Here is a 22,929-nt window from a genome sequence, read left to right as displayed (position 1 = left end):
CCGTGGCGATATTACCCAGAGCATCAGGCATTATTGATCACATTATAAATACACTGAGTTAAACAGAGATGAATGTAACTCAACGCATCACCCCTGCTCTCTGAAAGCAATGAAACACTACCTGTTCCATGACCTCCGGAGCCATCCAGCAAGGGGTTCCTACAAAGGTTTTCCTCACTTTATTCCTGGTCATGTCCCCGCCTGTTGCGAGGAAGGCACTTACACCAAAGTCTGGAGAAGGGAGATAAAAAGCGAATATGGTTAAGTTGTAACATCTGTAATGTATTCGTGCTGAAATGTTCCTATCCTGGCCCTGCAGGCACAAAGTGGATAAACTGAACACATGTCCTTTTTAACTGCATCAAGCTTTAGGGTTTCAATCCCATCAGATGTCAAAGCACGACTATGTGCTTGTGAAACTCAAGAAATCTGAAACTTAACAACCTGCATGCATGATGATAATGATAAAGTGGTGTTATTAAACTCCAGCTGTGCAAAGACAAGTTTACTGTGGTGATGTGGGGGGGGGGGGGACTTTAAAGTACATTTACTAAAATATATGTAGAAAATATATTGTCCTGTTCTCAAGTTCATTTTAATTAAATGTCAGCTTCCCCTGTAACCACGCTGACCACAATAAGCACAGACAGAGCTGCATAATGCAGGATGAGAAGGAGAAACAATGCAGTTTCACATTTGGAATTCCAGGATCAGTTTTGATTGACAGGTAAGATTTGAAGAGTTCACATTCCATGTGTCATTTAAATTGGAGCCCAGGCTGACAGTCTTCATTAGAAGGCTCTTTGGTGAGCCAGGGAGTATCGCATTCTATTAGAATCTAAGTCCAGTTCTTTGTTGCTAGCTATCCCAGAATCTAAGTCCAGTTCTTTGTTCCTAACCCAGAATCTAAGTCCAGTTCTTTGTTCCTAACCCAGAATCTAAGTCCAGTTCTTTGTTCCTAACCCAATGCTGAAAAGTGGAAATTAAGTGCAAGGTTATGATGCTACATCCCCAATCGTGACCATGCCATCTTTTCTTTTTGTGGGTCGCTCTGTCTGAGGTTCGAATGCTTTACAAACTAAACGAACTTGCTCTCAGAAGGAGGGTAAGTCTATATATCCCTTCCAAGTGTGAGTGAGTGAGTGCATAGCTGTATGTGAGATACCAGTACTGTGTATGCTGATAGCCATGCTGTATCTGTTCTGTGGTTTGAGGTCTTGTGTCTCCACTCTTTAAAAACCCTTCATCAGTTCATTACAGCCGTGATCTTGTCGGATCACAGAAATTTGATCAACACATCAGACCAGATAAGCCTGTTGGTATAAATCTTTATTGAAACAAATCCATAATTCAGTAGCTAGCTCTGACTGGCTGGCATTTAGATCCCACACCCCGCCATGCATATCGGACGTGCTTCGATTCTCCATCTTGCTCGAGATGCATTGCTTTACAAGATGAGATGCAAAACAACAAGCATCTCTTGCCATGGTTTTCATTCCGATTCCTTTCGCTTTCAAGCAGCACGGTCTCCCAAAGAAGCACAATCTAGAGGCAAACTCACGCAATGAAAGTAAAACCAACATTCAGAAGCGTAATCAGACTCTGCATTACGTGCACCTACATCTGGGGCCAATTAGTAAGGCAATGACATCAATGTTGGAGGTCATCGTTGACACGTTAGTACAGCAGTGAAATCACTGTTTAAGGTCATCATCGACACGTTAGTACAGCAGTGACATCATTGTTGAAGGTCATCATCGACACGTTAGTACAGCAATGACATCATTGTTTGAGGTCATCTTCGACACGTTAGTACAGCAATGACATCATTGTTGAAGGTCATCAGACACGTTAGTACAGCAATGACATCATTGTTTGAGGTCATCATCGGCAGAGGAGTCATTTTTGGCCCAAATAGTTATTAGCTGATTTGAATGGTACTAATGACCAAAAACTGCACTTGAAAGTAAGAGCACCCTCTAGTGAGAGCTGAAGGCATGACTGCTGTAAAGTACAACAGATCCAAAGGGTGTTATCGGTGACAACAAAACGCTTCACTGTACTTCCTGGGTAATCCTGTACAAATGTAGGATGTTTTGACACAAACGGTTGTTTGTACAACAGGTAGAACCAGTTTCCCCCACAATACATGACATATGTATGATATGTTTAGTAATATATGAACCTGTTGTATTATCTAGGCGAAATCTGTGTCGAATATAGATTCTTATCATGACCTCAGACCTCTGACTCATTAGTCACTCAACTGTTAGCAAGTAACACTAAGAGGGAATTGAAACACTACATAGTGCATACATGGGATTTTTTTTTTTTTTTTTTTTTTTTTTTTTTTAAGTAATTATTAATGGCAAATAGACATTTTTAATCTTGATGTAATGGTTGGAAGAAACAATGACTTGTATTAAACTGCCCTTGATTTGTGGCAGGATTGATTTGGAGAAAAGTAAAGTATTCAGGTAAACACATTATTCAGCTAAGCTATTTGCAGTACTATATCTATTCCTGCAGAGCGAGAGAGGGAGCGAGATATTCAGAGAGTGCAATTAATAAGAGCAAGCGTGGCGTCAATCCAGTGAAAGAAATGATGCAGTTCTAAAGGTCTATTAGACAAACACACAGGATTGGGTTCAGGATTAGGTCAGCACAGTCTAGTATCACAAGGTAAAGAGGTGAATGATGCAGTTCTAAAGGTCTATTAGACAAACACACAGAATTGGGTTCAGGATTAGGTCAGCCCAGTCTAGTATCACAAGGTAATATTCAGTAAGAGTATCTAAGGCCGTTTTGTTTTGTTGTGCCTGTCTCCCTATGAACTCCTACTTTGTGAAGTTATTTCATTAAAACCTTCTTGATTCCTAAAGCCTTTACAGCTCTAAGATTCAAGATCTTCAAAGTAGTTTAATCGCTGCCTGTAACTACAGAAACACTTGATCCCAGAGGAAGTGAAGCAGCATGCCCTGGGTCTCTTCTGTACTGCAGGGTTTCCTTTTTAGCACATAAAGAAGGTGGATGCTGACATTGTTTGAATTGTACTGCAATGAAATTCGACAAGATTTGGTGAATACTAAACTAATCGAATTATTTCAGAGGATTATGAATTAACACCATACAGGACAAATGATGAGTTAAGAAGCACAGCAGTTGACATGAAAATAACGGCAGTCCTTTTAGCTTTAAGAAGCGTATTGAGAAATGGAATCAGAACGGACTGGTGAATTGAGTCTCGTGGGTTGATCAGTCATGTAATGAAGCCCATGGTATATCTCAAATATACAGCTCATGAATGGAATCAGAACGGACTGGTGATGTAATGGAGCCCACGGTATATCTCAAATATACAGCTCATGAATGGAATCAGAACGGACTGGTGATGTAATGAAGCCCACGGTATATCTCAAATATACAGCTCATGAATGGAATCAGAACGGACTGGTGAATTGAGTCTCGGGGGTCGAGCAGGGGTGTAGTGGAGCTCATGGTATATCTCAAATATACAGCTCATGAATGGAATCAGAACGGACTGGTGAATTGAGTCTCGGGGGTCAAATAGTGATGTAATGGAGCCCATGGTATATCTCAAATATACAGCTCATGAATGGAATCAGAACAGACTGGTGAATTGAGTCTCGGGGGTCGAGCAGTGATGTAGTGCAGCTCATGGTATATCTGATTTAAAAGCATAATTGAATGACTTAAGCAAACCAGGCACTTCGTCACAATGGCTACTCAAGTTGGTATAAAATAAAGTAAAACAAAACATCTGTTATGAACGGTATGTGACATATCTTTGTCAAGGGAAAGTGTGTTCGAAACCAAACAGTGGAGAACTTGTAGGCTTCTGATGCCATGGTAACTACACTCGTTTATTAAAAAATCTATGAATGTGCTTGTGATGTCATTTACTACATAGTCAATGATGTAACGATCTACTAGTCCTTTCTATTTAAACCTGCAGGCATCCTGGTATTGAGTCCATGTCTCCATTTATTTTTCTTTATTCTACAATATTGTACATTATCTAATTGTATTTCTTCTAAAACTACTCATTTTAGGTCCTTCATGTTCTGTTCATTTACTTGTTTAAATTCTTATGTTGGATAGGTGACGCTGTATTCACATAATGTTGTACCCGTCCCGCTTACATATATATATAACCCAAATTCTATTGTAAAGCTCAAAGCGGACTGACACATTCTCTACCTTGGACTAAACAGATTTAATGTGAACACATTTAAAGCAGACATGTGCAGCACAACTTTGATAGGTAAAGCAATAAGATTGTTTCCTGCTTTTAGATAGTCAAACATAAAATGTGTAGTTCAGTGATCCACCACACGTCACAGGAAGTGTAAAACTGCCTCACCTCCACACAGAAACAAAAAAAGAAGGGCCTTGTACATTACCTGCAATTTGCACAGAGCCGTCTTCTCCAAGAAGAATATTACCTGCCTTCACATCCCTGCAAGGAAAAAACAACAAGTCATTGAGCTTCACAGGGACTAAGTTACCTGAAACATCCCAGAGATACATGTCATGGAGCTTCACAGGGATTATCAGTTAAAACCTGAAACACCCCAGAGAAACAAATCATTTAGCTTCACAGGGATTATCAGTTAAAACCTGGAACACCCCAGAGATACAAATCATTGAGCTTCACAGGGATTATCAATTACCTTAAACACCCCAGAGATACAAGTCATTTAGCGTCACAGGGATTACCAGTTAAAACCTGAAACACTTCAGAGATACAGTCCAGTGGGAGCCACTCCTCCTAATGCGCTTTGTGTTTACACTGGGACTGTGGAAACGAGTTAAATTGCTTCCAAGCGGTAACTGAACTGAGTTCTGCGTTTTCCTTCAAGTTGATGTTGTTGTTTCAGTATTAAGCTGTGGATATTCTTTTTAGTATTCCGGAATATTTACTGTACTTTACCATACATTTTATACCAAGGTGCTGTCCAATCAGCAACAAGGTGATTTAGCCATTAACCAATAGAACACATGCATTCACAATACTGGCACATATAGAAAGGAATAGCCAATTCCAGTTCTTATTATACACTACATGACCTGTCATCTCTGCCAGTCCTGCCTACTCTCTTTATGTACACAGGGCTGGCACAGTTGAGAGGTCACACTGCCACATGATTTGAATGGCATGAGGAAGACTGTTCACGCCCAACACTTCATAACCCCAGACAAGCTCAAAGCAGCTCAGCCATGTAGAGACAGATTTGGAGAAGTGATTAGAATAAAAATGCAATAAAATAATACAATAAAATAGCAACAAAGTAAGAACATGTACAGTAATGTGACACTACAGTACTCAAAAGTAAATGCAAAACCCTTCCCCCCAGCAGCTCTCACTGTGCAATGCACTGCTCAGCACAGCAGCACATTACAGCTCAGTATGTTGAGCACGCCGCTCATTCTCAGTGTGCAATGCACTGCTCAGCACAGCTACTGGATCAGTGAAAATGGTAAGAAAGCTAAACAGAAGACCAAGGTTCTTGGGCAGTTCCACACTCAGCCAGTAGAAGGCGCTGTGGGAATAAATGGAGCAAGCAGGAAAGGGGAGGTTTAATACAGTGTGCCTGCTGTGCTGCACAGTTCAGTCAAGTTCATTCATTTCTCAAAGGAATAAAAGCACACAGAACAGCCTCCTGAGGTCTTCTAGCAAGGCATGCATCACAGCAACAGCAGTGAATGTGTGCATGCTTCACAATGCAAGGGGGTCAGTTGAGTGAATACGAGCAGGGAGAGGAATAATCCACTATTTAAAATGGCATTACCTTTCCTAAAAAACAAACTCTGCAGAACAGAAAGGTAACAGTAAAGCAATGCAGGGAAATGTTTTATGCTAATGAGCTAAGAGATATTTCTTGTAAACGATTCTTACAGAACCTTATAGAAAATATTCTGAATTTGTTCATTATTTATTCATTTATCTTTTTCACTTGCTGTTGTAAATTTAGCACTTCAAATGACGCACAACAGAACAGCTTCTTATCTCCCTCATTAGAGCTTCACGCTCTGTCACTGTAATTTCAGGGCACAATAAACTATCCAGAGCCAAATTACTGTCCCCAGGCGAAGCAGAAGCACTAGCACTGGAGAATATTGAAGCGTCGTGGCCGATTGCGTTGGGAGCTTTACTGTATTTACAAACCTTGATTTCACAGTAGATCTTCCTTCAAGGTATATTTTAATTTCACAGTTTCTTGTTCAAGTTAGCTGGAAGCTGCAATTACCATGTTGGTCGTTTATTCTTGTAATTTACCACACATGTATATTGTGCTGGTTTATCTTCCCTGGAAATGAAATTCCTGTTTCCGTGCAGTGCACTGTACTGTGCATGCAGCCTGACCATGCAGAAAGAACAGGAACACTTCCTTTTAAGTGGCTGTGATTACAACTGCAATTCTTACTTGAAAATGCAAAGAAGCCTGCTGAATCAGAATTAACCCCTGAAGGTACACAAGGAATGGAGCGGAAGTTCAAACAGTTTCTTCTTAAAATACATCTGAGTGACAAATATCATGAGGAAAATGACCAGATCCTACCTGTCAGTACATTTTAAACCCTGTTTCAAGCACCTCATTGCAAAAAGAAAGTTAGCATCATTTTTATTTGTGGGACACACATCTCTTGTAGCTTAAAGTGTTAGGAGCATTAACTGCCTTTGATTCGTGTGATTATTTTACCCCTGTAGCCTCAATTTAAAATAACCAATCTGAATGTCACCTCATCGCTAAAACCCACTTACAGATTTCGAAGGACTGAAGATCAAGCCAATAGTCTCAATTCACTTACAGTTTTCGAAGGACTGAAGTTCAAGCCAACAGTCTCAATTCAGCTGCTACAGTAAACCTACGTTATAGATAATCAAACTACTCAACCCTGGAGTTGAGACCTAGTCTGGCTCATCCAAGCCTGCACTTACAGGTGCCTGGCCAATAGTGCAGTGCAGTGAACGGTCCCGAGCAGGAGAGCACAAGCCATTGCAGCGGTCCCAGTGGCCTCAAGCCAGGATTAACCCTTTGCGGTCCATTTATTCAGCGCGTCTCAGGCGCGGCAGGTCCAATTTATTTTCACATGTGCAGTTTATTTTAGACACGCTGTTTAAAAGTGTTTTTTTTCACAGTAAAACAGGTTTAAAAGGCACTGCATATCAACAGGACACTCAGTACTGCATCTCCAGCCCCGCCCCAATCCTTGTTCGCTGTATTTTTCACAGACCACGTCATAGTCGTGCATAGCGATAAATCATCTCCTGGTTTTATCACCAAACTCCTCAATTATGCGATCCAAGTCATTATTTTATTACTATAACATCTCAAAAAGCTCTGAAAATGTCTGTGATATTCTTTGAGCGCTGGATGCAGAAGCAAACCCTTTTTTTTCCGGCTTCTCACAGCTCCTATCGGTCTCATTTGGCCATTAAATGGTTTTCTCGTCTTTTTCCGCTGAAAAAACAACTAGAGACCTGTCTCTTTACGTCTTTTTGATGATGTCGGACAGGGTCTGACATTGGACCGGAAAGGGAAAATTGTAATGTCGGACCTGGTCCGACATAGGACCGCAAAAGGGTTAACCATCATTAGTGCTTTTACTAGGTAAGCTACCAGGGACCTAAATGTGACCACTTTCAACCTGCTCTGGGTGGATTGCTAACAGTTTGCTTTTGAGAAAGGAGTTAAACAATGATACAAGAGCAATTTCTACTATATGATTGAGCTACTGTTCAAAAACTCTAGCAATGTCAAGAACCCTTTGAAAACTGGTGTCTCAGTATACAGTAATAAGGGTGCGAGGGTTCAAAGGGTCACTAATACCCCTTCTCCACTGGCACATCCGACCCGTGAGGGCTCAGTACGGTACGGGTACGGGTGCTTCTCCACTGGCACATCCGACCCGTGAGGGTTCGGTACGGTACAGGTACCGGTGCTTCTTCACTGCCTACTTGTCGAGCCGAGCGAGAAACAAACCGTGAAACTCCGGCCTCACAAGACATCTGAAACCGGCTGCAAGCCGAGCCGAGCCAAGCCAGGGGTGGGGTTAAGTATTTGTGTCACTACGTTGCATCAGTCAGAACACTCCAGAAAGAAAAACAACAAACATGGCGGGCAGCGAGTGTGATGAGAGAAAAGAACAGCCTTGGGACGCTGAGGAAGTGCAGGCTCTAGTTTCTCTGTGGGCAGATAGAAGGGTTCAGGAAGATCTGGAGTCGTGCGTCAGAAATGAGAAAGTTTATGCTCGAATTTCTGACGATTTGAAGCAAATGGTCATAAACAGCGGGTACACAACTCACACACACAAAAAAACAAAATTCTACCAAATTTCTCAGCCTTGACCTTTATTATATTAATATAAACAAAAAAAAGCAAAAATAAAACAATTGTAAACTTATTTACAAAAATATAGGTCAAACATACAGCTGCACCATACATACAACTACGACTCTCGTTGCGCTCACGCAGTTTTTCTTTTTGTTTTTTTTAAGCACCCAAACAAATAACAACTAGAAAAAAAACAACAACTATCCTTAAACAGGATATCTTTGGCAAATCATATTTTAAAAACCTTTTTTCCCTTCAACAGAGCTAATTGAACTTTAGTAAGTCGATATAATCAGTAAAATATGTGGATTATAAGACATTCCTAAATATATTTACAAAATATAGCGATACAAGATACAGCTGTACTGTTGGTCTATTAATTTTTGAACACCATTTGTTTGCGCATCTTTTGGCAAACTGAGTTAATTAATAACAATAATTAATAACAACTGGCTTTCGTTGCGTGTGACGTCAGTAGCACGGCTCGGCTCTGCAGTGGAAAAGCAACCCAGGCTCCCCTGAACCGCACTGTGAGGGCTCGGTACAGCCCTGGCGCGGCTCAGCTGTACAGTGGAAAAGAGGCAATAGGGTCCTATAATGATCCAGAGCTTCCACTTCCACAGCAGTTCTCCTTTTTAGATTTTTATACAGTAGTTTCATTTTTGTATCAAAATCCTGAAAGAACGAAGGTTTGAGTAAGATTGGTTTGAATAGGACAGGTGATTTCTAACATACAGTAAAACCTGTCCAGTCAGCCCGTTTAGACACCGGCAATCCATACAATTCAGCACAATTACTGGGTCCAGACCAAATCCCTATTGCAGTGACTGGTGTGATCTCCTCTGCAATGCAGAACATGTCTGTTTCAGGAATCTGGCATGATTTGTAAATCATGTCTGATTAAAATCAATGTAAAACTGACTGTAAACTATGAGTTTATAACATATTTAAATGCACAGTGATGAAAACTGCATTCATCTACCTGTAATTTTGGGCTACTTGAAAACTGAACAGTAATCATTATCAACGTATTTCACATATTGTTAATGCTGTCCTGTTAATAGTCCTTTAGTACAGTCCCATTAGCTGTCACTCACTGAAGCTGATTTTACAGGAACAAAATAATCTACAGATTCCAGTTACTGACGCTTCATAGAACAACATTTTTTTTTTTTTTTTAAATCGACATATAAAAGTTATGATGTCTATTCTGTTACCAAATATGTCATATACATTGTTTTAATTGCTATTAACCAAAGATGGTTGCAAACACATTACATTTTGGTGTGGAAGATACCGTTTTTGCATTAGCCGCCATGGTTGTTTTGACCGCCAGTATGGCAGCGCCGTATTCGACAGGTTTTTCTGTAATCAGCTTTACATGTTTATTTTCTGGTTCCCTCGCCGCTGAGTGCTTCTAGTTGCTTGTCATAGACATATGTAATAAATATATGTAACGTAGGCAACCCAAAAACCACCAGGCTGACAAGAACCAGACCAGCTGTCCCACATTCCTCGGATCAGCACACAGGTCCTTCACGAAGCGGTGAAAGCATAAATCTAATAAGACAGGGTGAAAAAAGCAATGATCTCATTTTAGAAGATGTGAATAATTCAAGGACTGTACAGTTCCACTCTCATACAAGCATGCACTGGAAATGTGCAAGATACAGATTTAAAAACAGCTGAAATGCAATACAAACCAAAAACACATGGAAAATAACCCCCCCCCCCCCCCCCCCCCCCAGGCTGTTAAACTGAACATGACTACATACAGTACTGTAGATAGGGGACCCCTATAGAGGCTGTTAAACCACTGAACATGACTACATACAGTACTGTAGATAGGGGACCCCTATAGAGGCTGTTAAACCACTGAGCATGACTACATACAGTACTGTAGAGGGTCCCTATAGAGGCTGATAAACCACTGAGCATGACTACATACAGTACTGTAGAGAGGGTCCCTATAGAGGCTGTTAAACCACTGAGCATGACTACATACAGTACTGTAGAGAGGGTCCCTATAGAGGCTGTTAAACCACTGAGCATGACTACATACAGTACTGTAGAGAGGGTCCCTATAGAGGCTGTTAAACCACTGAGCATGACTACATACAGTACTGTAGAGAGGATCCCTATAGAGGCTGTTAAACCACTGAGCATGACTACATACAGTACTGTAGAGAGGGGATCCCTATAGAGGCTGTTAAACCACTGAGCATGACTACATACAGTACTGTAGAGGGTCCCTATAGAGGCTGATAAACCACTGAGCATGACTATATACAGTACTGTAGAGAGGGTCCCTATAGAGGCTGTTAAACCACTGAGCATGACTACATACAGTACTGTAGAGAGGGTCCCTATAGAGGCTGTTAAACCACTGAGCATGACTACATACAGTACTGTAGAGAGGGGATCCCTATAGAGGCTGTTAAACCACTGAGCATGACTACATACAGTACTGTAGATAGGGGACCCCTATAGAGGCTGTTAAACTGAGCATGACTACATACAGTACTGTAGATAGGGGACCCCTATAGAGGCTGTTAAACTGAGCATGACTACATACAGTACTGTAGAGTGGGTCCCTATAGAGGCTGTTAAACCACTGAGCATGACTACATACAGTACTGTAGAGTGGGTCCCTATAGAGGCTGTTAAACCACTGAGCATGACTACATACAGTACTGTAGAGAGGGTCCCTATAGAGGCTGTTAAACCACTGAGCATGACTACATACAGTACTGTAGAGTGGGTCCCTATAGAGGCTGTTAAACCACTGAGCATGACTACATACAGTACTGTAGAGTGGGTCCCTATAGAGGCTGTTAAACCACTGTGCTTGGTTTGAATTTCATTCACGCAGCTCAGCATGGACTGTGCAGTACATTAGAATCTCACTCAAAGGCTTGCTGGATCCCAGCTGTTCTTTCAGCTTGTGACTTCAAAGGACAAAACCTCTGTGTACGTTGTTGAAGGAGTCGTCAGCTGTTACAAGTCTGGAACGGTTCAAGAATCTCAACAGGGTGCAGTAACAAATGCCTGGTTTCCACAGACCAAGAAAAAGTACACCCTCATTGCTAAGTAAAACTGTTTTTTTGCCTCGTGTACATGTAAAAGGGGCTCAAGAGTTATATCCTGCTTAATAAATACCTTGAAATTGAACATTGAGTTTAAAATATCCACAATTCACCTGCACTCACAAGACCACTACATTTCTATAGACACAAAGTGTATTTTGCAGGTTTTTTGGGATCATCTGTTTATTAAGAATATTAGCATGATTATTATTTATTTTTTAAAACATTTTATAGGCCACAAAATGTGATTAATGTGGAACACGGCCCACACCTACCAAAAACACAACCTTTTTATATCATGTCACGCGTGACGTATCAAAAGGGAAACAAAAAAATAGCAATAATAATATGGTGAATACATGGGGCATCAGGTGCATGCCTTTCGAGGGAAAAAAGTGCCGTATTTCACTCCTGGGTGCAGTTTGTACAAGTCAAAAGAGAGGCCTTCACCGCAAAATCCATTCACCAAAATAATTCTGTTGTTTGTGGTGCGAACTTTCTCGACAGTGATTATCTGGAGGGCGACTTACTTGAATATAGCATGGGATTTAGAAGCAAGCAACGAGTGAGGTTGAAGTCAGATGCAACATGTACACAGTTGTTATGGCATTACCATATTGGAATATAAACTTGTATTTCTGGATTAGAAACAACTATCCGAACTTTACTGCATCAGAAAATGTGTACCACTGACGTAATGGTGATTAAAGAAATGTTTATTTTTCCATATTCATTGCTGAAGTTGTCTTATCTGCTTTCTGTAATGCCATCTTATCAATCCTTATGTCTACTGTACATTATTGTAATGTTTGTAATTTATTGTCTTTGAAAAGACTGTCAGTGGTCTGCTGTTCTGTGACAGTCTGTGGCCTGTGATCACAGGCAAAATGACAAAAATATAAACTAATATAAACTAATTACAGAGTACAGACACTGAAGTGTATACTACTGGTAATCAAACACATTACAATTTTGGAAATTACACTCCCCATGCAGTGTTGCCGATCCGCACAGGTTTTGGAGGGTCCACAACTCTATTTCTTGTCGATCCCCATTTAGTCGCTGCCTCTGTTGATCAGTGGGATCCCACTGCCTCGTCGGCGGTTCAGAAATGAAGGCTTGTGGTCCCTGTTCTCTAAATTAATTGGGTCTTCGACTTCATCTATGTTTTCAGCGGCAGTCGCCATGCGTGTTTACCTTTTCGTACGTAACTTCCGTTTTCATTCCGGCCAGCATGATTTTTGAGTGGGTGTGGCCACACACCACACAATATCCATCATATCTTTGTTGTTTATTAATATGTTTTAACGATCTTTAACGATATGATCTTTAATAATCAAGGCAAACTGTTATTTAGGGTTCTTGATTTTTTCTTTATATCCTGTCTACCAAGCAGTTTGCCAAGGGCACTAACTTTTTTTTTTTTTGTCAAATCATACAGGGGTCATTGCTTTTGAAGTGCCCAGTTACTTGCGAGTGTAAATTTGAAGGCACAGAAGCCTCCAAAATGCAGTGTTGAAATTCACCCCTGCGTGGTAGACCTACACGGAGCTTCTAATTGCATTTCTCCAGCACTCACCAATATGCCATGTGACGCATCACCAGAGCCCTTCTCATATGACATGGCTATGCTAAAAGATTAGAACCCAATTAGACAAGACTTTATTAAATTATCTAGTTTGCTCCTGCAAGTAGTGTTATGGTATTTGAAGGTTACGGTACGGGGCTGATGTTTCCACATCATGTGCTACATATACATGTGGAAGTAATAAGCCATGACTGGCAAACAGAACGTCAGTGTCACAGGCATGAGGAGTCTATCACAAACAGAACATCAGTGCTACGGAGCATGAGGAGTCAATCACAAACAGAACATCAGTATACCTGGAAGTAAAGCATTCAAACAGAGTTATTTAAATGTGCTACCAGAGATCTTTTTTTTAAATTTAAAACAAGTTTGCATGACAAATGTTTCTTTTAAAACTGAAAATGGGAGACCTAAATAGCAAATGTTTATGTTTATCCATAATTATAAAACCATTCATTTTCATTTTATATTAATACAGTGTTGCAAGCATAGGGCTGTAATGTACGGTATGGATCTTACTACAGTTACACCCTCTAATTCTGCAATCAGAAGGGAGAGCACGTCTTCTGAAATTAGGAAGACATTCAGTTCATCTCAGATTCTGATCATATTTCACTTGCACGCTGGGCTTACTAACATAAGATGAATTTCACGTCCTAATGATAAGTGCACTCTACAAATTAACAGAAATCGGAGACCTAAGGTGAAGGGAACCACAGAATTACTAAGAGCAAACAGATCTCTGTACATAAGCCACAGAACCACAGAGAGCCTGTCTTCACAACTCCCCTGGAGAACAAACTCCATGTTATTTTACCCCTGATTTTCTCCCCAGTTTAGAATGTCCAATCATTTTTTTCCCCCTCACTGCAGCAACTCCCCACACAGCTCAGAACTGAGGGTTCAGTGGCTGGCCTCCGATCCCATGACCGAGCCAGCTTCCTCTTCTTCATCCAGGAACTCCAGTTGATGTCAGCAAGCTCCCGGCCCCTGGAGGGCAAAGGCTAGCCCTGCAGGTGTCTGCCTGAGCTTCCTAGGGGTCTAGCCAGTAGGGTGCGCTGTAGCGCAATGAGGAGAAAACAGTCCCTGCCGGTTTTGCCTCCTTAACCCGCGGTAGCCAGGGCCAATGTGACGCTCGTCCCGGAATCCCCAGCGAAGACCGGCGACTTCACACAGCCAGGACGTGAACCTGCACTATTTGACTAACCCTGCACACCACTCGGCCATGCTTTTACCAGGATGTTGGAAGGTTCTACAGCATGAAACAGCACTGCTAAAACAAGCGATTTTAAAACTATTCCGGTCAAACTGGACTTTTTGGTCATCATCTCACTGTGTCTGCATTTCTGTGTTCAGCTGCACCATTTGAAAAGAAATGTAAAATGAAAAGTAGATGTGAACACACAGGGAATAAGCCTCTAGTCTAGCCTGTACTTTACCTGTGAATCTGCCCGTTTTTATGCAGGTATTCCAGGCCCTCCAGGACCTCCTTCAGAATAGTAGCTATACTGGGCTCGTCCAAAACTCCATTTTTGTGTTCTCCCCTGGAAATGATGTGCTTTATAATGTCCAGCACTGATCCTGTACAGGAGAGAAGATACAAGACGCTGGTTAATTTTAACAGATGGGGTAATGGTTTTGTTCTGTAATGGTTGAAGACAGGATGAACCCTACATGTTCTTTAGCTTCAATCAGCTGTTCTAGCAGAAGTGTGCCATTGGGTTTTAGAAAGCTACCCCAGAGTTCACTGTATATCCTAGTGAAGAGAGTCCAGCCTAACCTGGTGGATAACAGAATCAAAGCAGTGCACGCACATACAGTGGGGTCCTCATTATCACAAAACAGTCACACAGCACCAGAAACATTCAACTGTTACAAAATCAAGAGTTTACCAGGCTACAACCAAACGCAGCCCACAACATCCCAAATAGGCTAGGAGGGTATGACAAAAGTTGTGAAAATTGGCAAAATAAAAATGCATTTCTGGCAGGTCAGAATGTCACACACAGTACTGGGCAAGCCCTTACTGTTTGAATGTAGGAATATACGGTAACCTTGTTCACAAAGGAGTTGCATGCACACATTTTTACTGTTTGATGCACACATTTTTTTCCACACCAATTTAGGTTTTAAAAAAATCACAGTTTATAATATGGTTTTGATTTATTTGTGCTTGTTTACTGTAACTCAGGCCTGGAATTTACAGCAGTACCAACTAATCTGACATGCTGGAAAGCTAGCTGGAGAGTGTATTAAGATTCCAACAACTAAGAGCTAGATACAGCACTGCACATACATACTGACAGACTACAATTAACCAAGGGGTCATGGTTGACGGTATATAAAAGGGACGTAGTGATGTGATCTGTTCCTTATTATGGTTACGCTGAAACCGGAAGGACCTGTGTTTTGATTATAGAGAACCATGAGTGTTTTGTTTGTTTTGTCTGTCTGTCTAAAACTCTGTTTGTTGTCTGTTGGTGGATTAGACAGCGAACACGATCCGGAGCTGTCGCTTAGCGGCAGCACTAAAACTGGACAACACTGCACTTTGTATCACGGATAACTTGTACTTCACCACGAGCATTACAGCACTCACTTTGGACTTGTGACCGTGTTTGTGTTTTGTGTGTATGTACTGGATTATTGTTATTATTTATGGGATTGCAACCCATAACTATCCACGGCGCAATACGCAGCGCTGTGTATTGCCAGCCCTCCTTTTGTTTACTGTTTGGTCATCAGACCGTTTGGATTTACAAAATAAAACGGAAACCATTTCACCCGTACTTTGCTGTCTTTCTTTGTTGATTACTGCACCTGCGCAATAATTACCACTTTGCCACAGCTATATACAGCACTGCACATACATACTGACGATGATGATGAGGAGGAGGGTTTCCTGCCAAGTGTACCACTCACTCTCTCTCTCTCTCTCTCACACATCAATATAGAATAATACAGCTTCAGGTTGAAGAGACACTGACAACTGAATCAGCCAGACAGATACTGTACTGCTTCTAGTAACAAAAAGAAGAAATCAAGACAACACAGAAGTGTGTTTAGGATACGTCTGTAGAAATGAAGCTGACAGGGCAGACAGGACCTCTGCGTTCAGGGCTCTGTCAATTCAGAGGGATGATGAAGCAGCAGATAATACCAAAAGCCCTCTGTCAGGACTTGGCTGACTGATGAAGGTCACACTGTATGCAGCAGCTTGCAGGGAGTAAAGGAGGCCGGCGCCACAGCCAGGGACGCACATTTCATTAGGCCTGTTAATCTGAATAAATGCAAATTATCTCATTGCTTAGAAAAAAATGTATTAAAACATGTCAAACCTACTGCTGCAAACTAAATTCAGCAAGCTTACTGTACTGCCCGGATTAGGTGTAGCAGGAATTAAAAGTTTCTCATACGAAAAACTCCACAGCATTTCTGCCCCATTCCACGCTATGGGTGTGTTACAGTGTGGAGCACACACACACACACACACTTCTAAAAACCCGGTGGAACACATTTTTTAAGTTATAAAGCGAGTAACATGTTCTTGATTGAAATGTTTAAAAACTCTTAAACATTACTGTGCATGGCTCTGCCTGGCCAGTTCTACCTGATGTAACGCTAAGCTTGACAGAAGATAAATGGATACAATACTTGCTTAACAGCAGGTTAAAAAACACAAAATAAGGATTGTTGTTTCAGCAGAATCCACAACTGTGGCTGCTCCACATGACCAAATGCATCTGCAGTGCTGCTCACTCTGAAAAATAACAAGAATCGAACTGCATTCGGGAAGTCTCCAGCTGCATTGTGAAAGAAGGCCATTCCACTCCCTCAGAGATATACAGTATGAGCTCTCAGATCAAACGGTCACTAAACCAAGTAAAGTGATGGTCTCATTGCTATATTCAGGGCTTACAAACACAAGGAGTCTCTGAAACAGCAGTGTGCCAGTAAGTAACAGTTCAGAGTCTGAAACGACTGTGCTGAACAGCACATTCTCAGCAAGACTGGACAAGCCTGCTCCCCAGCTGGAAACCATAATCCATTTTAATTCTATTTCAAATACTAGCAAAAATAAAAAAAACCATGAGAAGAAAATTTTAGGCTCAGGGTTTAAATGGAAAAGAGTTGAGTCAGATGGGTGAGCAGGAGGGTCGGTTTATGATAAGATACTGTAATTGACTGCGGTTCACAGTTAGGTATCCCAAGCCAAAGGTAAGGGTATAATGGTACATACTGTTGTCGTGGGTAAGAGCTGACGTCAAAGTTACATTCGAAATAACGCCGAACAGCAGTGTTCGGATTGCTTTATCAGGGTCGTTCGTATAAATGAATTGATCCTCCAGTCTAGGGATGCATGGTTTTGTCAGGGTCGTTCATATAAATGAATTGATCCTCCAGTCTAGGGATGCATGGCTTTGTCAGGGTCGTTCGTATAAATGAATTGATCCTCCAGTCTAGGGATGCATGGCTTTGTCAGGGTCGTTCATATAAATGAATTGATCCTCCAGTCTAGGGATGCATGGCTTTGTCAGGGTCGTTCATATAAATGAATTGATCCTCCAGTCTAGGGATGCATGGCTTTGTCAGGGTCGTTCATATAAATGAATTGATCCTCCAGTCTAGGGATGCATGGCTTTGTCAGGGTCGTTGGTATAAATGAATTGATCCTCCAGTAAAGGGATGCATGGCTTTGTCAGGGTCGTTCGTATAAATGAATTGATCCTCCAGTCTAGGGATGCATGGCTTTGTCAGGGTCGTTGGTATAAATGAATTGATCCTCCAGTCTAAGGATGCATGGCTTTTTCAGGGTCGTTTGGGGAGAGAGAATTTTTGCAGGTGCTACGGCCCCCCTGAACCCATCTGATAGCCCCCTCAGGGTCCCCAGCCCCCAGTTTGGGAACCCCCACACTATACTGGACCAGTGAGTCTGAGGTTGAGACTGGCACCAGTGCTGGAATTCATATCAACAGAAGCTAGAAATATATATACACGAACACACACACGCGCAGAGATAATAAAAAGGTTTTCTGGAGTCCTCATGACTGATTAGGGAGAGCCTGAGCAGTAACTAAAATAGAAGGGCTGTCAATTTACCTCCGCTGAGCAATTTCATCACAAGCCACAGCTCATCCTTCACCACAAACGAGGTGTAGTAGGACACGATGTTGGGGTGGTGGCACTGACTCATAGCCTGGATTTCTTTCTGTGGAGCGAGAGAGCGAGAGAGAGAGAGAAAGAGATCAGCATTTTAAAGATAACACACACAACGCCATACAACCCATCAGTGTTTATAGTCTGAGGTGTAACTAATAACACTAAAACACAGGAAAACCTGGAAAAATGAACAAGTCGTCAGATGATTTACTGCCTGAAAAGGTACTGCCTGAAAAGGTCAGGGAGAACCTACAATATTTAAATTCATCCCTCGACTCACAAAGCACATTAATTAAAAACAATGCAGGACATGTACTGTAGTCCCAGCTGCCAATCTCAAATCTTTCTTTACTGCAATTGAATTTCTTTTTTAAAGAGAAAGAACTGTTGTTCATAGCAAAAGTACCAGCACACTGGTTACAAGGCCCCTGGGCACTGAAAGGGTAGAGAGCACCCACTAACATGAACAATAATCCCTGCTGAAAGGGTAGAGAGCACACCACTAACATGAACAATAATATAACATGAACAATAATCCCTGCTGAAAGGGCAGAGAGCACACCACTAACATGAACAATAATCCCTTCTGAAAGGGTAGAGAGCACACCACTAACATGAACAATAATATAACATGAACAATAATCCCTGCTGAAAGGGTAGAGAGCACACCACTAACATGAACAATAATCCCTTCTGAAAGGGTAGAGAGCACACCACTAACATGAACAATAATATAACATGAACAATAATCCCTGCTGAAAGGGTAGAGAGCACACCACTAACATGAACAATAATATAACATGAACAATAATCCCTGCTGAAAGGGTAGAGAGCACCCACTAACATGAACAATAATCCCTGCTGAAAGGGTAGAGAGCACACCACTAACATGAACAATAATATAACATGAACAATAATCCCTGCTGAAAGGGTAGAGAGCACACCACTAACATGAACAATAATCCCTTCTGAAAGGGTAGAGAGCACACCACTAACATGAACAATAATATAACATGAACAATAATCCCTGCTGAAAGGGTAGAGAGCACACCACTAACATGAACAATAATATAACATGAACAATAATGCCTGCTGAAAGGGTAGAGAGCACACCACTAACATGAACAATAATATAACATGAACAATAATCCCTGCTGAAAGGGTAGAGAGCACACCACTAACATGAACAATAATATAACATGAACAATAATCCCTGCTGAAAGGGTAGAGAGCACACCACTAACATGAACAATAATCCCTGCTGAAAGGGCAGAGAGCACACCACTAACATGAACAATAATCCCTGCTGAAAGGGCAGAGAGCACACCACTAACATGAACAATAATATAACATGAAAAATAATCCCTGTTGAAATGGTAGAGAGGACACCACTAACATGAACAATAATATAACATGAACAATAATCCCTGCTGAAAGGGCAGAGAGCACACCACTAACATGAACAATAATCCCTTCTGAAAGGGTAGAGAGCACACCACTAACATGAACAATAATATAACATGAACAATAATCCCTGCTGAAAGGGCAGAGAGCACACCACTAACATGAACAATAATATAACATGAACAATAATCCCTGCTGAAAGGGCAGAGAGCACACCACTAACATGAACAATAATATAACATGAACAATAATCCCTGCTGAAAGGGCAGAGAGCACACCACTAACATGAACAATAATCACTGCTGAAAAATACAGGGTGTGAGAATTTGCTCTTATTGTATTACTTGTATTGTAACACTTGAAATGTATTTGCTTACGATTGTAAGTCGCCCTGGATAAGGGCGTCTGCTAAGAAATAAATAATAATAATAATAATAATTTACATTTCCGCTCAGTAATCGGTGATATAGAAACTATAGGCACTCGTGTGACAATGTTAGACCACTCTGTGCTTTAATTAGGCATCTAAAAAATTTCTGAAAAGCTCATGCATTTTACCATTTGTGGCTGTGTGTTCCTTTACTCTTACTATTTTAAATGAATTGCATGTATGGCCTATTCAATTCATCATTTAAATTAGACCATCACTAATTTGCTTATTTTGACAATTTCCAAGAATTTCAGTTCCAGTGGTTTGATTTCATATGCACAACAAATCAAAACTACAGAAGCAATGGGGGTGTTCTAATACAGGCGCACACTGCTGAACTACAGAAGAAATGGGGTGTTCAAATACATGCGCACACTGCTGAACTACAGAAGAAATGGGGTGTTCAAATACATGTGCACACTGCTGAAAAGAAAAGGTCTTCTTTTGATCTTTGTGGTTTGCAGGGGTAGTGGATGTCAGTTATTAAGAGGGTGAGCTGTAAAGTCTCAGTGCATTCTTGTATTCCACACAGATGACCGCACCCGACGCCGATACAAGTTTCAACATGAACCATGTTACTGTGCAAAGTGGCCTCAAACAACATACAGGAAGCAAATGACGGCCATGGAAATGACTGTGTGATCAATCTGACCTGGTTATAAAATAAAATAAAATACAAACCTGAAGCCACTTGAGTCAACTTCAATTGGAAAGTTTCAGAGGAAGGGTATGTTAGGACATTGCCTAAGGGAACAGCCTAATTTACAAGCTTCTTTTCCTGTCGAATAGACGCCTCATAGACTCAGCATTACTGATGACACTATTGTCATCCCCGGGGATGGCTGGAGAATGTATATGTACTGTACTGCATGACTAGAGTCCAGTCTACTGGATTCCAGGGTCCTTCAAGTAACCTATAGCAGGGGTTCTTAACCTTTCTGCTTTGGAGCCCCCCCCCCGCCAGCTATAAAAAGTCCCCAACCCACCATATACATATATACTCTGATGCATTATGAGCATCAACAATTTACTCAAAGCCTCCACTAGTGTTTTCTACTACAGAAAAACACTGAGTGAAATAGCTTGCATCACTCGATTTTCAAGGTGTGGTATCCAAAGCATAATCAACAAGTACAAAGAAACATCATGTGTAATTGACAAACCCAGGACTTGGAGACCCAAAAAGCTGTCTAACAAGGATGAGCAATACTTGAAGATAATATCTTTAAGGAATAGAAAGAAGACAAGCGTTGAATTGACAACAGAACTGGAAGGCGGCACAGGTGTCGTTGTCCATCAAATCAACAAAACGAAGGTCACTCTTGAAAATCAGGGCTTAAAGGTTGTGTTGCAGTAAGAATATCTCTGTTGAGAAAGGGGAATAAGACTAAAAGGCTAAAATATGCACAAGAACATAGAAATTGGACTATGGAACAATGGTCAAAGGTGCTTTGGACTGTTGATGGATGGACAACGACACCTTTGTGCCTTGTGCCAGGTCTGGCTCGGTACTTGTTTTCATCAATGTCATGGCTGAAAATCCGGTTTCGCATAAGTAGGTTGTATTGAATGAGACAAACACTTTCAGTGCTGCAGAAGCAGCAGCAGTGCAGTATTCATCAGAGCACTCACACCAAAATGTCTCCAGCGGCATTTCACTGAACTTGGTTCTGAGGGAGCTGTCTGATGAAATGTCAATGAGCTCTTCTAACAACCAGTGACTGAAACTGGAACCAGTGTTCAACCAGTGACTGAAACTGGAGCCAGTGTTCAACCAGTGACTGAAACTGGAGCCAGTGTTCAACCAGTGACTGAAACTGGAGCCAGTGTCCAACCAGTGACTAGGCAACTACACACAGCAAGAGCCTGAGACAGACAATAGGGTGGCTAGCTACAGATTTTTGGCAAGGGTACAGTTGAAGTTGGCACTGCAATTTGCAAATACCGAGCCAGTCCATTTATTTTAAGAGGGTGGTACATTCCAATCTGATACATTTCAACTGTTCTGCATGCAGTGCGCATTACCAGGATTAGCACATTAGAGAGCTCCACGATTAAACGTTACAGCTACACTAATCTTATTTAGGAAGGCTGCCATCACAATAAAACTATTCCTGGAACCACTCTCGCCACCAATTCATGTTGGCAGGTATACGGAATTAAGAAGTCAAGGTGCCCCCAAATCGTGGATCATTTTACACTGAAGTACAACTCCTTGACTTCGGTCTGCATTCATCCATGGCTAGTGTTCTGTGCAGGGCACTGTGTGCCTTTATCAGGAGGCAGATCTTGTTTGCATTCAGGATGAGCTGTAAGTAAAGGCTCCTCGACTGAAACACACATGGCACAGACATGACTTCCTGGGGTTGGAACACCAACTGATTAGCGTGATAGTATCAGGTATTTGTTTAGTCTTCGTTATTTATTTTACTGAACATTTTCGTATGGATAATGATATGAAGTGGTGTTCCAGCAGTACAGTCAGTGTTTTATTACTCAGTCTCTCTGTAGACATCCAATTTGTCCACAAAGACATGCTGGGGAGGAGTCAGGTGTCACAGTTTAAAACTGGGCATCGGAGAATTCATTTAATTCAGCACCCCAACCCCCACCCCCAATGCGAGAGAGAAGAGCGATATAGCTGTATTTTAACAAGCCAACAAGTGAAAAAGCAGGCGGAAAAAAAGCAGGTGAGAGAAAGAGCTACTAACTAGAGAGAAAGATGTAATAAATGGGAGATGATGAGCAGGATTTCAAACATTCTGAGATCTGAGATAATGAAACACCCAACCCTATTACTTACAGTAAGAGGTATACTGTGACTAAGAAGCAAATGATGCCCCGATAACATATTCCAGGATACCTTTTCAATATGTGATCAGTCTTTAACAATGTTCACAG

At 41.4% G+C, this 22,929-nt stretch overlaps 1 protein-coding gene across 2 annotated transcripts in view; it reads right to left on the bottom strand.

Annotated features, from left to right (window-relative positions):
• oxsr1b (oxidative stress responsive kinase 1b) overlaps positions 1–22,929 on the bottom strand; it is a 74,300-nt gene that overhangs the window by 25,673 nt on the left and 25,698 nt on the right. For both annotated transcript variants that reach the window (XM_059018791.1, XM_059018787.1), the window contains 4 exons: positions 18,135–18,243; positions 14,474–14,615; positions 4,425–4,480; positions 122–231 (listed from right to left, as the gene is read on the bottom strand). In XM_059018791.1, the coding sequence (XP_058874774.1) occupies positions 122–231; positions 4,425–4,480; positions 14,474–14,615; positions 18,135–18,243 (417 nt within the window). The remainder of the gene's footprint in view (positions 1–121; positions 232–4,424; positions 4,481–14,473; positions 14,616–18,134; positions 18,244–22,929) is intronic.

The sequence above is a fragment of the Acipenser ruthenus genome, chromosome 3 (assembly GCF_902713425.1).
Source record: "Acipenser ruthenus chromosome 3, fAciRut3.2 maternal haplotype, whole genome shotgun sequence".
Classification (NCBI taxonomy): Eukaryota; Metazoa; Chordata; class Actinopteri; order Acipenseriformes; family Acipenseridae; genus Acipenser; species Acipenser ruthenus.
Note: the sequence above shows the minus strand (reverse complement) of the source record. Positions and strands in the feature narration are given on the sequence as shown.